We start from the raw sequence: 13,505 nt of genomic DNA, 5'->3' as shown, positions 1-13,505 counted from the left end.
ACGGGACAGGGAACGGGACAGGGAACGGGACAGCGGATGGGACAGGGGATGGGACAGGGAACGGGACAGGGAACGGGACAGGGAACGGGACAGGGAACGGGACAGGGAACGGGACAGGGGACGGGACCAGGGATGGGACAGGGAATGGGACATGGGATGGGACAGGGAAAGGGACAGGGGATGGAACAGGGGATGGGACAGGGGATGGGACAGGGGATGGGATACGGGATGGGACACGGGATGGGACACGGGAAGGGACAGAGAACGGGACAGAGAACGGGACAGGGGATGGGACAGGGAATGGGAAAGGGGATGGGACAGGGGACGGGACAGGGAATGGGACAGGGAATGGGACAGGGGATGGGACAGGGGACGGGACAGGGGACGGGACAGGGGACGGGACGGGATGGGACACAGGATGGGACAGGGGATGGGACACGGGAAGGGACAGAGAACGGGACAGGGGACGGGACAGGGGATGGGACAGGGAACGGGACGGGGAACAGGATGGGGAGTGGGACAGGAAACAGGACAAGGGAAAGGACAGGGAGCAGGACAGGACAGAGAACAGGACACAGAGCAGGACATGGASCAGGACAGGAAGCAGGCAACTTCCYGGGGATTTGAGGAATAAATTTGAGGAGCAGGGTAAGACACTCTCTGTAGAGTGGAGCCTCTGGACACACTCAGCCCCTCAGGAGCAGCTTTGGTGCTGCCTCATACAAACACAATAAACATGCACTGCACASAGAGTGAGGGCAGTGCTCGCTGCTGCTCAGGGCCAGGAGTCATTTAGAAAGGAAAAGGTACCACAAAGGCTCAAATAAAGCTGAGAAAGCTTTCCTGAGTGTTTGGGCTGCACCCACACCTCTGACAGGGACAGAAGGAGAGGCCCTGCTATGGCAGACTGGGCTCGGTCAGGACAGGAGGATGCATGAGCTGTACCTTCATATAGTGTTTGAAGATATCTGCTGCTGCATGCATGTCCACAATGTCATAAATTATCAGCTTGCTGAAGGCAGCCAGAAGGTTTCTTCTCTTATGTAAAGCTTCTATTTTGTTGGCTTCATCTTCTTCATCTCCCTCTGAAAGCATCATCAACAACAGAATATTTATAAGTAACTGTTCAGTTCTGAAACAATATTATCAAAGGGGAATTTTCAGAAAAARATCAATTCTTGACATGAAGCAAGAAGGATTGCTGGAGAAGAAGTAAAATGAAAGGTCATAATTGTTGAGTCCTGCCTAATTCAAAACTTACAGAGAAGTTGAGGGACATGGCACACCACTAATCAAAGCTAATCTCCATAGCCCTGAGGAGATCCTGAACATAACTCACATGGAACTGAGTTTAYTTCCTTTACCCTGTGAAAGGCCCCAGGGAACACTTGCTGAATGCTCTCTCTTAGCTTCTCAAGCACAGGACATTTGGAGATGCTTCATTAACATGACCAAGCTATAAATATTTAAGAAAAGAAAAATTAGAAGCACCAATTCTTCTGCATGCCTTGGATTTTCTGATGTGAAAGCAATGGCTCTAAAGAACAGGAAGTAAAATCCAGTTGTAAGAAGCATTAACACAGAATGGCAATGCCATAAGTATTAAGTCCCTATGCAAGACTTCATGCTGYGAATAAGAAAGAAGCTACAGATAAAATCTTAAATCTAGTATCATACAATAAAAGCTTATTTCACAACTTACATTAGAAACTTCAGAGCTCTTAGAAATAAAGTAGGAATAYTTCTGAAAACATTTGAACAAACTGATCTGAAAATTCTACTTCCTCCTTCCATGTTATGAAAAAAAGCTAAACATACCCATGCTCTGGTTTTCATCATCTTGGTCAATAAACACGTGGTCCATCACAAAACTGAGAAGTTCTGACTGCAGKCCTGAGTCTGGATTGAACACCAGAGGCTGGAGCCCTTCTCGCCCTCCCGTCATCAGCTGGTGACTAAAAATCATCAGGAGGTCACAGAGCAGCATGAAAGCCTGAAAGGCAAAAGAGAATAAATGCAGTGWAAAGTCATGTAAGGAAAAGATAAAATACCATTAATCATTTCCAGAGAWCCCCTGTGCTTATTAAACAGCTTGTTAAACTGTTCTCAGCTGTAGCTGTTTGTGTGCTGTGCAAAGGATTCCTCAGGGCTTCCTCTAACCAAGAATGCTGTGCCTTTGGCTCCTAGGTCAGGAACTGTCCTTGTTACCTCCTCCATGTCCTGGATGATCCATGTTAAACTTCCATTTCTTCCCTACAAAAACAACTCTAAATCWACCTCTGATCCAAGGCCTGCAGCCAAATTTGTAGTAAAGAAAACTCATCTCTTTTGATAAACAGCTAGAAAAATCGAAGAAGTGAAACCATGAACAACATTATGAGGGAAAATTCAAGCTGAGCCACCATCAGACCCCAAAAAYACAGAGAAGCAGATGTAAGCAAGTAAATTCTTGCAGAATTTCATCAACAATTCTTGCAAAAAAAAGAATCAAGTATGTCTGTCCCTCTTTCAAATCCAGACAAAAGCCAATCTGGGCAGAATTGTCTGTGATTTATGCTCATTACTATTACACCCTCATTACCTGAGAGAGGGAAAGAAGGCAGCTGTCACTACCTTCCCTTCTTCCAAGGGCTCATCTGGGCATTCCTGCATGGCAATAACACTGTTTTTCCCCCAAATGGCTTTTGTTGGGGGGGGTCACAGACAGCTGGCTGCATTTGATCACATTCAGCACCTTTTAGAGGACTTTAAAATCACGGTTTCTCTATTTTTAATCTCAGGTTCTGAGAACTTGATAAACTTCCAAAATAAAATCTGTGAATGCTGTACATCACAGTGGCYCCCTCATTTCTTGGAGTGTAGTTTAAAATCTGAACGAGCTACACTCAGGCAAGAGCAGATGCAAACCATTGTAAACTGTGTTTTGCTGAGACCTGGGGAACAGATGCTGCTATTTGGGATTTCTCTTTTGATCCAAAAGGCTGTGACTCATTCCAGTGATGATCTCACCTGCTCYAAGCTCCCTTGATACTCAATAGAATTGAAGCTCTCCCTAATGCAGACCTCTAAAAAAGAGCAGATGAGTAATGCCAGTGCTGAKTTCTGTCCAACAAGGGCAGCAGGGGACTCAGTCACAGAATATTTATTTCACTCACACTCATGGAAAAGCTGAAATGTTTTAGTCCTGTTTCTCTAAATACTTAATACATTTTTCCTTCCTTTGATATGGACATCAACTGTGTCTGGAAAGAATGACTGGATTAAGGATCAGGTATAGTAGAGAGAATACAATTTGCATATAATTTTTTTAAAWATCCAGTAAAACAAAGGGAATGAACAGCAGTCCTGCACTCACACAAATATACTTTTTAAGGAAGAAAATGAGAGCAATTAATTGGAGTGTTGGCTGGAAGGGCTCCCTGGAGTCTGTAGTCCAGCCCACTCTGCCAGGACAGGGGTGGGTTTGGCTGAGCTTGAAAACTTCCCCTGAACCAGGAACTGCAAAGGAGCTTCTTAGAAAAGTTTAATTTATCAATGAAGAAACCATTGTGCCACTGGTGAGAAGACAACAAACCCATGTTAACACASCCCAGGAATAAACCCACTGCAGGGATGGGAGGGATCATTTGCTGAGGCAGGAAGGACGGCAGGTCCAGCTCCAACTGGAAGGGAGGTGTTTGCACGAAGCTAGAAGGTATTTTCCCATGATGTAATATAAATACAACATACCAAGAGTAACTACTCTGAATATCAAAAAACAATTACTAAAGTAAAATCAGCTGGAAGCCAATGGCACACAAGTATTTTAGAAATCCATGAAACTACTGACATCTCTGGTCATTTAATGTTTGTGTTTAGCAACCTGTAGAAGAGACAGTAAACACAAAGCAGAGCTTTCTTTCAAAGAAATAAATCTTTTAAGAAGTATTATCTTCTAAATACCACATGCAAAAAACACATGCCAGTTATTAGTTAWAGGCTTTGTAAAATCTGGGGAGGTCTGATAGAAATGCCATTTGTAGACAAATAAAATGTCATTGCCATAAATCAGTGGATATCCACCTAACCTCAGMTAACAAACAGCTATTGTGTTCTGTAGAGACAGACAATTATTTCAGCAAAACCTTTGATTCAATGGAAAAAAATCCAGAAAGATTCAGCCCATTTGAAGTCTCAGTCACCCTCCCAAAAGTGCCTATTTCCAACCCTTCTTCAGGAAGAGGTTTTCACTCAAGGTGACTGAGCTGGATGCCTGAAGTTATGAGGGCTGAAAATGAGCCTGAGCATCCAGGTGATCCTTCCTTATTGTGAATCAAAAGTTAATTTGTCATGAGCTGKGCTTTGGAAGTGCTGTTAACAGAGCTGCTCTTCTGGGGTGTTGGTTCAGGTTTATTTAGACAGGAGCACAGATGATTTGACTTTAAGTTTGATGTAGTKCTGTCTTGAGTTTTACTACAATTCAACAGACTTTTCTAAAAGCATGGCAGACATTTCCTTTACCTGTTCTTTGACTGGAGTGTTGACATTTGATAGACACTGCTGGCAGACAGCCAGGAAGGATTTCACAGTTTTCCTCAATACCAGCAAGTCCTCCTGGAACAAACATTAAGAATGGAAGTATATAAAAATTAATAAAAGGTTGCTAGGAGGAAGCACAATAAAGAAATGGTGAAAATTTCAATACATTCAACAAAAARCTGTGAAAGAGAGATGCTATTCAAAGAAAACACACAGAGAAACAGTTCCCTGGTTTTACAGTGATGATGAACCAACAACAGAGAAGGAAACAAGGCCTCAAATTAAATGCAATGCAATGAATTCACAGCAGCTGACCCAAGCTCTGCAAAGCTCCTCCAGGACAGCTGCCATGGGCAGGAGGGAATCTCCTGCAGAACAGCTCAAGCCCAGGGTGAAGAGCCCACATAGCACACCTGTAGTGTTTTCCCTGCTGAAATGTTCTGCTGCTGCTGCTGGCTGCTCAATCCAGGTGTCTCAGCCCCGGTTTTGCTTTTCCTGTGCCTCCTGCCATGAGCTCTCCCTGCTCTGTGTTACCTGCAGATCCTTTCTGTGCTCCATCTGCTCCCTGCACTGGCTCCCAGCACAAGGCAGGACTGCCAGCATGCCCAGGCACCCTGAGGGCTCCCAAACCTCTCACCCCTTCCAGGGCAGCAGGGGGATTTTCTGACACAGATTCTGCAGGTCTGTGGCTTTCCTGAGGAGCTTTTCTCTGATACTGCAGCCATGGATCCCTTGTGCCTCTGCCTTCCCCTGCCWCTACAGAACCTGTCAGACAGCTCTGCCTTGTTCTAATGGACAGTGTGCAATGGATCACCCCTTCTTTCCTGGATATAAGCCTTCCATTAAGCAGCATTAAAATCTAAAAGCCTATTTTTAGAAATTTTAGATTAYATTTTGTACACCAATTGAGCTATATCGTCCCCATTTTCACTGCCTTCACTTTACCTTCACAGACTGATAAAAATGACCAGTTTTTTAGCAGAGAACAGATGTCTCCTGGAATGCATCAGAAGCTATTCCACTGCATGAGGATTTCTCACCTACAAATTATCATTAATATCTGGATCAATTCTAAGCTATTGAGTMTCAATTACATTAAATCCAAATATGCACCTGAAATGCAGTGTGGTGTTCATGTCCTACACACACCTAGTGTTTMAATGGATTTTCTTCTGGCAAAAATACAATCTTCTAAACAACAAATTGATGTGTTGCTTCCACACAGGGTTCCTGGCCCTTCAGCCTGGAACCAGCTATGTTTTGTGTCTCCAGTCCACGACCTTACCTAGGACTGATGCCAGGTTTATCAGTTCACTGTTACATAATCACCTGATCTACCCCTTTAAACTCTGGCATTACAATCACTGTAATGCTTCYTATCACAATCACCTTCCATTTAGATGTCCATGAATACAGAGAAACTAAAACCTACGGAAAATCCTACATACAGGTTAAAAGGGAATGAGTTTTCTTTCTGTAATAGAGACTAACAAGCAGGCACATGATATTTATTATCCTCTCTCCTGACAGCACAGCATGACAGAGATTCACACTGAAGTTACAGACAGGAGAAAGCCCAACTGAACAGTGCAATGGAGCCATCTCTGAACCCTGCTGAGCTTGGAAAAACCCCCAGACTACTGCAGAGTGGGGAGCTTTTCCAACAGAGGAAATGGGAAGAAAGAAAAGGAATTAGATTTTCAAGTCTTGGGCATTGTGGGATGCACAGTCCAGGCTCTCCAGGTGTGAGCACCTGATTTGCTGCCTTCAGCAGCAAAACTGATGTGAAACCATCTTACCATCCTGCTGGCTGACAAAACCACGGRGTCACACTCTACAGCTGAACTGCTCCAGGGCAARAACAGAAGGAGCTGCTGGGAGCAAGGACTGGAGGCTGAGCCACCCCCAAACCCAGMCAAGGGTGCTCTGAAGACCAAGGTCCACCACTCTTCAGGTACTTTCTACCTTTAAATCAAAGCTTRTTTTYTTTCACTGAARTAATTAAAAAACGTTGAGCTTTTGYTATGTTTGTCTCCCAAATGCCCTCCTTTTCTCCCCATGTGCCCACTGCTTTGTCTCTAAATGCTTATGATTTGTAGCATCAACTTCAGCCTCAYAGAGCTCAAGAGCCCTCAGGTTCCAACCCAAGTAGGAAATGATCCAACCTTGTGCACCTGGTGGCTCATTCCTTCCCTTCAGCTTTCTGTGCTTTCTGTCATTGTGCCCATATAAATACAAAAAGCYACCAAGTCACTACATTGTTCTTTAAATCCCTTTTTAAACCCCAAGTCCTGTGCTCACTAATCCCATTCTAAGAGCCATGCATTTGGATGCTCTGGCTGCTGCTCATTCACAAGTGGCTGCTCTCTGTCTTGCTTCTCTGTTTGCTCTATTCATGCTGKTTTTTTTTACTGTTCTAAGTTTTAGAATTTTTCTGCAAGTATTTCTTTTTCAGTGCTTACACATACAGTGCCCTGTACAATGTCCTGGGCAGCTGGGACATGCCTGAAGAAATCCAGATGGAACAAGTGCATGTCCCAACCCCCAAATCTCCTGCCTCAGGACTGTACCTGCTCCCCACGATCTACAGATGAGAGAACCCTGGGACAGAAATTCCCAGTTTCCTCTGGAACCACCCTCAAACCTCTTTCCACCCAAGGCAGAGTTTTCCTCCAGGCTGTTCCCACAAWCCAGAGGATGAAGGGTTTCTCCCCAGTCCAGTGCTCACCACCACGAGGAGCACGGAGAGCCCATGGCCTCAGCCAGCACTGACCATGGACAGAGGGAGAGAGAGATTAGAACACCACACTGGGGATATTTCAGGGCTCACACATTTCATCCTCACCTGCTGCTACCTTCCTTCGAGGAATCAACTTTTCCTTCCAGGTTTTAGACACCAAGGTGACTGCACAGGACACCCTTTTCTCTACAGGCTACCGTGAAAAAGTGTCTTAAAATAACTCTGCCTCAATTCTCTGCCATATTTAACTGGTGGAATCTTTGTTATTGGGCAGAGGATTTGGATTTTCTTACTAATTCAAATAATCATTAATTATCACCCTTCGGCTAAAATGTCTCTGATCCATTTTTATGCTGATCTCAGTCCCTTAAGCTCTGCCTACAAATGATATTACMCAGTGAGGGGCACTCTGCAGAGCACCCTTCTGCTAACAGCCTGCAGGAACAAGAGATGTTGTGCTGTCCTGGGGAGGAGACTGCAGGAGCTGTAACCAGCTGAAGGGCAATTTGGAATCTGTAGGTGTCTATTAACATCAGAGAAGTGTCCAGTATCCCAGTCCTGTGCTCTGTACAGCTGACAGGTGTCCTGGAAAGGTGTTGCACAGGCTGCAGGTCAATTATGTGCTGTTAATAAATTCATGAGCTGACTTTGATTTAAGCCCCAAGAGCTGAGCTTTTCCCTGCCCCACACAAGGAGGCAGCAGTCCAGCACAGGTGGCTCAGCTCAGGAGCCATGGTCCAGCCCTGCCTATCAGCTGTAATGTGAGGTACACCACACAGCAGTCAAGGTGCCCTGGCATGGGCATAATGCCCAGGACAGCCCCCAGACAAGGGCATCCTTCTTGGGACAGGATGAATTTTTGAAGAGCCATCTAACACCAGACAAAGAGTAACTTTCCCAGAATGATTCTGTTCCCAATGTATGACTCTGGTTGTCAAGTATGACTCCAGCACAGAATCAATACAAGATACAAAAATTACCAAGCAATTYTGAACTGGTGCCAAAGATTTCTCTTTGAAGGAAAACTTACCAGAATCCCACCTGCAAACTCCTCCCTGCAATAAAATGCACACCTGATGGATACAGAGCACACCTGAATGAGAAATGTCAGACTTGCCAAGATACTTGTACTTGCTGCCACCTTTGATTTTGCTGTGCTTCCAACCCCAAAATGTTCACACTGAATGCCCAACTGGGACCTAACAAGCTAAGACAGAGCAGCTCTTACTGCCAGCATGAACTCACACAAGTGACCCAGCTGGCAGCAGATAAACATTTCTCACAAATCAATCCCTCCAGCTCTGATCTCTCAGCCTGGTTTTTCCAGGGAAAGCTAAAAAATCATCTTTGTAACATGAGCCTGGGAACAAAAATTCATAAATCTATGGGATAAAGAAAAACAAAGACTTAAGATTAGTTTTGTGACCTATTATAAATTCTCTTCTCTCCATTTTCATCTTTTATCTTCCTTCCTTTCCCACTAATCCTTCTCCTCTTACTACCTCTCCTTTCCCCGCTCTCACCCCTCTGTAGGCACCAACGATCCTTTCCTTCCCTGTCAGAGAATTTACCTGACTTGTATCTGAAACCAACCAATTGCTCTCAGCTTGTCTTTGGCTTTGTCATCTTCTGCTTTTATCTCAAACCTGAAAGGCTTGTGAGTCCAAAAGCCTCTCAGCTTTTTACAGCTATATTCACTGGTCTACTGAAGATGCCACTTCAGGCTACACCATCACCCCTCTGCCCTGAGATCATTAYAGACACAGCAAATCACCACCAGGAACCTGCATGGACCTCCAGATTAAACTACTGTGCCAGAAATGGTCCTGTCAAAGCTTGAACATTTCAAAAATACCTCTGAAATACACTGGTTTTCATTCTGAGATACTCATGTTAGTGCACTTGTCTGCCCACACCTTACAGGTGATGTCCTTTAATGCCCACCGATGTCCAAGCCTAAGCAATGACTTATAAACCAGCCACAGRCAAAATGATTTCTCAGAGGATGGAATGACAGCAACAGTACAGATCAGGGCTATTTTCACAACCACAGTGGAAAGCAAAATGCTCCAGCCACATCTATGTCCAGCCCTGCTGCTGCTCTGAAGGGCAGGGCACTAATGCAGGGCTTCCCTCGAACTGAGCATGCACAAAACTCATTATTTTGGAAGCCCAAACRATAAACTGGCAAGAGCTCTCCAGGTGACCTGAATTATGATTTTCATGGGGCAAAGCCAAACTGACTTGTACTTGGAATGGCCATTCTGGAGGAACCCTTCAGGGCTCTTTCCACTCCTGTGAACTACCTTATGTCTGACATGGGTCACAACAGGATTAGAAATACAGGAGAGAGCCRAGCTATTCTGCATTCACCTCATAGAACAACATCTCATCCCAATGCATCCTACTTTGAAAACCTCAGCAAAGCCATACAGTTGCACTAAATCTACAACAAAATCCCAGCCACTGACAAAAATAAAGTTTTTTTCCTCTTCCAGTGTGACTGGGCCATCATGGTCACATTGCAACAGCAGCCACATGAATGCCTGGGCACCAAAATGCAAAGTTTGAACCATGCTCYATGCAGAGAGGTTGTATGTTAATCCCCAGCTGGAGGTTACGGTAAGTACATTGTTTTTGCTGCAATTGAGACACAAGAGAAAAAAACATGGAAGTTTTATCCAGTAATGCTGACAGCTATCCCTGCATCACCTGTGCTACACTGCAGCAATTTACTGTATTTTGTTCCAAAAAATGGAGAGGTGCAGTGAAGGGTGATGAGAATCTTCCTTAATGCTCCTCTATGTCCGGGTATCTGCCCCCAGGGGCTGCTGGAGCCCTGGGGAGTGGGGGAGAAGCCCAGCAGCACCCAGGCAGCAGGGGAAGGCTGAACACAGGAGCTGCAGGAGCACCAGGATGCTCAGAGCACTCGGTTCCCTCCACAGGGAGGGCTGGGCTGGGCTGGGCTGGCAGCGGGGTCCCTGGGTATTGGTGTTGTGGCTGCAGCTCCTGCAGCTCCTCTCAGCCCCTCTGCCTGGGGACATCGTTCCCTGAGGGGACAGCACTGCCAGCACAGCACTGGGGATGCTTTCCTGGGATGGGGGTCTGAGTTTAGTTAAAACAAACGGGATGGATTCCTTTTCTGAGCTCCAAGATGCAGTGTTGCACGCTACCAGCATGCTAATGAGAAAGAGCCTGAGAGGGGGACATAGCAACAAAAGCCAGAATACAGAATAACAATTACTCCTCTTTTTCTAGTAGCTATTTTTAAACGTCAATTCAAAACAACTCAGAGAATTTACAAYGTATTTTAATCACTTTTCTATGCATAAAATGCTTATTTGAGTAGCACTTCAGTACACCACCTTTTCCTTTTGGATGCTGATGGGGAAGTACAATTATTACTTCCGTTTTCATGCCACTTTAATTGGATGTATTACTTCTGAGAAAGCTCTGAGAACACAGGATATTGGCCTCTGACTGAGAAAGGAGCTTAGGAAAAGTCCTGGAGAAGTGACATGTCACCTTGTCTCGACTGCATCACAGYTGTGTGCACTCACTTTGTACCAGCAACGCTTCCTGCCAGTGCCCTCCCAATTCTACTGCAACATAAAAAGTTGTCATTAAAGGATAAGCAAGGTAAACACACACAAAGATTAAACTGTGTGGGGTCTACAGATCAACAGCATTCTCACAACGGTTCAGGGAGCATTGTCAAAATTCCTTATCAGCCATGTAACCTGCAGTACTCTCAATAAAGGGCATTAATGATCCTCAGCAATAACAATATAATAATCAGCTGCTATAAAAGCCTGATMAGCTTACTTGCATTGCTTAGACATATGCATGATGTTAAATAGATCCTGAAATATGGAACAAATCAGAAGATTGAGATTTTGTATGTTATAAATAACAACAAATGACGGCAAGAATGGGAGTTACAAAGAAATCAGGTGTAACACATTTTTAGGTAAGTTGTATCCCATCAATACAATCTGTCTGATCAGATGGCCACTTACTTTGGAAGGGGAGCCCTCAGTGATTTTCACCAGCTGCCAGAGGATAGAGTAGTGGGAGCACTGCAGAGCCTGRACAACGATCTGTAACACAAGAACACACAGAGTCAATCCCAGCTTGCTGCAAGCAGCAGGCACAGCAGGCAGCGCGTGGGAAATCCATCGTGCACTTTGTAGTGAAGGGACAGGAGAAGCTTTGAGGCAGCACTTTCTGTTTTCAAGGGTATCATGTTTCTCCTTAGCTGGTTTGGTGCRGCAAGAACCCTACTGGAGGTGAAAAATTACTGTGTAAGTGCTGGAAAACACCAGGAAACTGCACAGCAGGGCAAAAGGGGATGTCAGCATGACAGCAGTACTGCCCAACATCTCCATCTCTCATACCAAAAGCTCCTGTTTAAATACCTCTAAACCTGGCTTCACTTTAAACTGCCTGGAAATCTGCTCCACTGTCAAATGTACATACAGCCCAACTGCTGACAAAAGGGAGAAAATACAACTGGTCCCATGGAGAAGACCATGGTGCCCAGAAAAGCACCCAAAGTGTCTCTTGTACTGTTCAGATCCAGATCACGGGCTACAAATGCCAAACTCGTCAGAGTGGCCTGCGGGAGGAAATCCTGATGAGAGCTCCAATTCAGGAACTTCCCCCTGAGATCTTGCAGAGACTTTTGGGGAGCCACAGAGTGTCAGACCCAGACACTGAGGATGGCTGGCATTTGCAAGGACAGGTTTTATCTGCCAGCCCTGTCCCTCCAGGCAGCACAAGTCCAGATGAAGCAGCAACTGCAGAGAGAGCAGAAGGTCCCAGAGGACAGGGAAAGCCAGGATTTTCACACACTGGGTGGCAATGCCTCCTTTTAGGGTCCTCTCTAGAAAATACTTATTCAGAATTTCATGAGGATTTATTTTTGCTAAACGAAGCTGAGTTAGAATTAACAACTGGCTTCAAACTGAAATAAAATCATAACTTAAAAGCTTAAGTAGGAATTCCRCAGTTTAAACAGGGATCCTGGCAGAACATAAGCTGGTTCCTGTGCTTATCCATGAGAAACAAAAACTGAACARAGTCCAAGACGTGTTCACTACAAGAACTCCACTAGGATGTTCTAGTTTCCTGGTTTTCAAAAGCTTCCCTCTTACCTTCAATGCACAATAATCACTTGTGATAATTCTAATTGCAGTCAAGGCTTCAGTGTAAACACCAGGACACATGCACTGCTTTTCAGWGCCAGGAACATTAGCTGCTCCCAGCTTTACAGATGAGAAGGGCAAGGGAAGAAGTTTAASAGAATCCAAGGTTTCACCTCCCAGATGCCCCCTGACTCCACTGTAAATTTTATTCCAAACTCAGAGTTTTTCTGAAATCACTGAAGTGCACTGAACTTTGAATTTCTGCACACCCAGACTCCGTAAAGCCTTGGAGAGCACAGTGGTGCAATGTAGGTGTTGTTAAGGGTACCTGTTCGGGCATGGCTCCGTGTTCAATTCCAGTTCTCAGCAATCTGTAGCAGTTACTGAACAGATCCCATTTGGTGAGATCGTGGGCGCTGCAATGAGAGGAAATARCGAGGGATGAGTTGTGTTCCTCAGAACCCCCACCCACAGAGCTCTGCTGGTTTGCACAGCAGCTCRAAGCACAAGTCAGGCTATCTGATAATGCAGGAAAATGTTTTAGTGTGTGGGATTTTTGTAGGGAGGAGAGCAACTCTCTCCAGCCACACACCTCCAAAGGTCACTCAAGTGTACCTGTTCCTTCTCTCTCTAATTCATTTTTCCTCTTCTGGAAACACTGACAGAACTCCAGAAAATCCTCCCCTGGCATTGCAGAAGAAACTACAGCCAAATTCTTTCAATGTCTAATGAATAAAAATGGCTTTAAGCAAAATAAAGTTGTATATTTTTCTACTCTCTCATTTGGAAGAAAATAATAAACATTCTCACTAGATATGAAACATCCCAAATATCTGAAGTGAGACAACACGATAACACATGGACATGAGATAGAGGTGGGGGCTGTCCCTCCAATTTTTGTTCCACATTTCAGTTGCACCAACCTGATTTCACCAGTGAGAGGAACAAAAATGACATTAGGAACAAATACTCTACAGCCTCACTGACCTCAGCAGCTCATGAAACAGCTTTTTAATAAAGAAATGAGAAATACAGAAGAAACTAAAAAACATCAGATTGTCTGAAAGACAAAAATACTCTCTCTCACAAGCAAATTTAAG

General features: G+C 44.7%; 1 protein-coding gene across 1 annotated transcript in view; it reads right to left on the bottom strand.

Moving 5' to 3' along the window:
- STAG1 (STAG1 cohesin complex component) overlaps positions 1-13,006 on the bottom strand; it is a gene marked incomplete at its 5' end in the record, with an annotated part of 29,975 nt that extends 16,969 nt beyond the window's left edge. Inside the window, 5 exons of the mRNA XM_057379620.1 lie at positions 946-1,085; positions 1,819-1,993; positions 4,501-4,593; positions 11,278-11,358; positions 12,734-13,006. Of these exons, the coding sequence (XP_057235603.1) occupies positions 946-1,085; positions 1,819-1,993; positions 4,501-4,593; positions 11,278-11,358; positions 12,734-13,006 (762 nt within the window). The remainder of the gene's footprint in view (positions 1-945; positions 1,086-1,818; positions 1,994-4,500; positions 4,594-11,277; positions 11,359-12,733) is intronic.
- Positions 13,007-13,505: the final 499 nt, after the last annotated feature.

Source organism: Malurus melanocephalus, unplaced genomic scaffold (assembly GCF_030028575.1).
Source record: "Malurus melanocephalus ecotype Western Australia unplaced genomic scaffold, MMel_1.1 scaffold_412, whole genome shotgun sequence".
Lineage (NCBI taxonomy): Eukaryota > Metazoa > Chordata > Aves > Passeriformes > Maluridae > Malurus > Malurus melanocephalus.
This window is presented reverse-complemented; position numbering and strand designations above follow the sequence as displayed.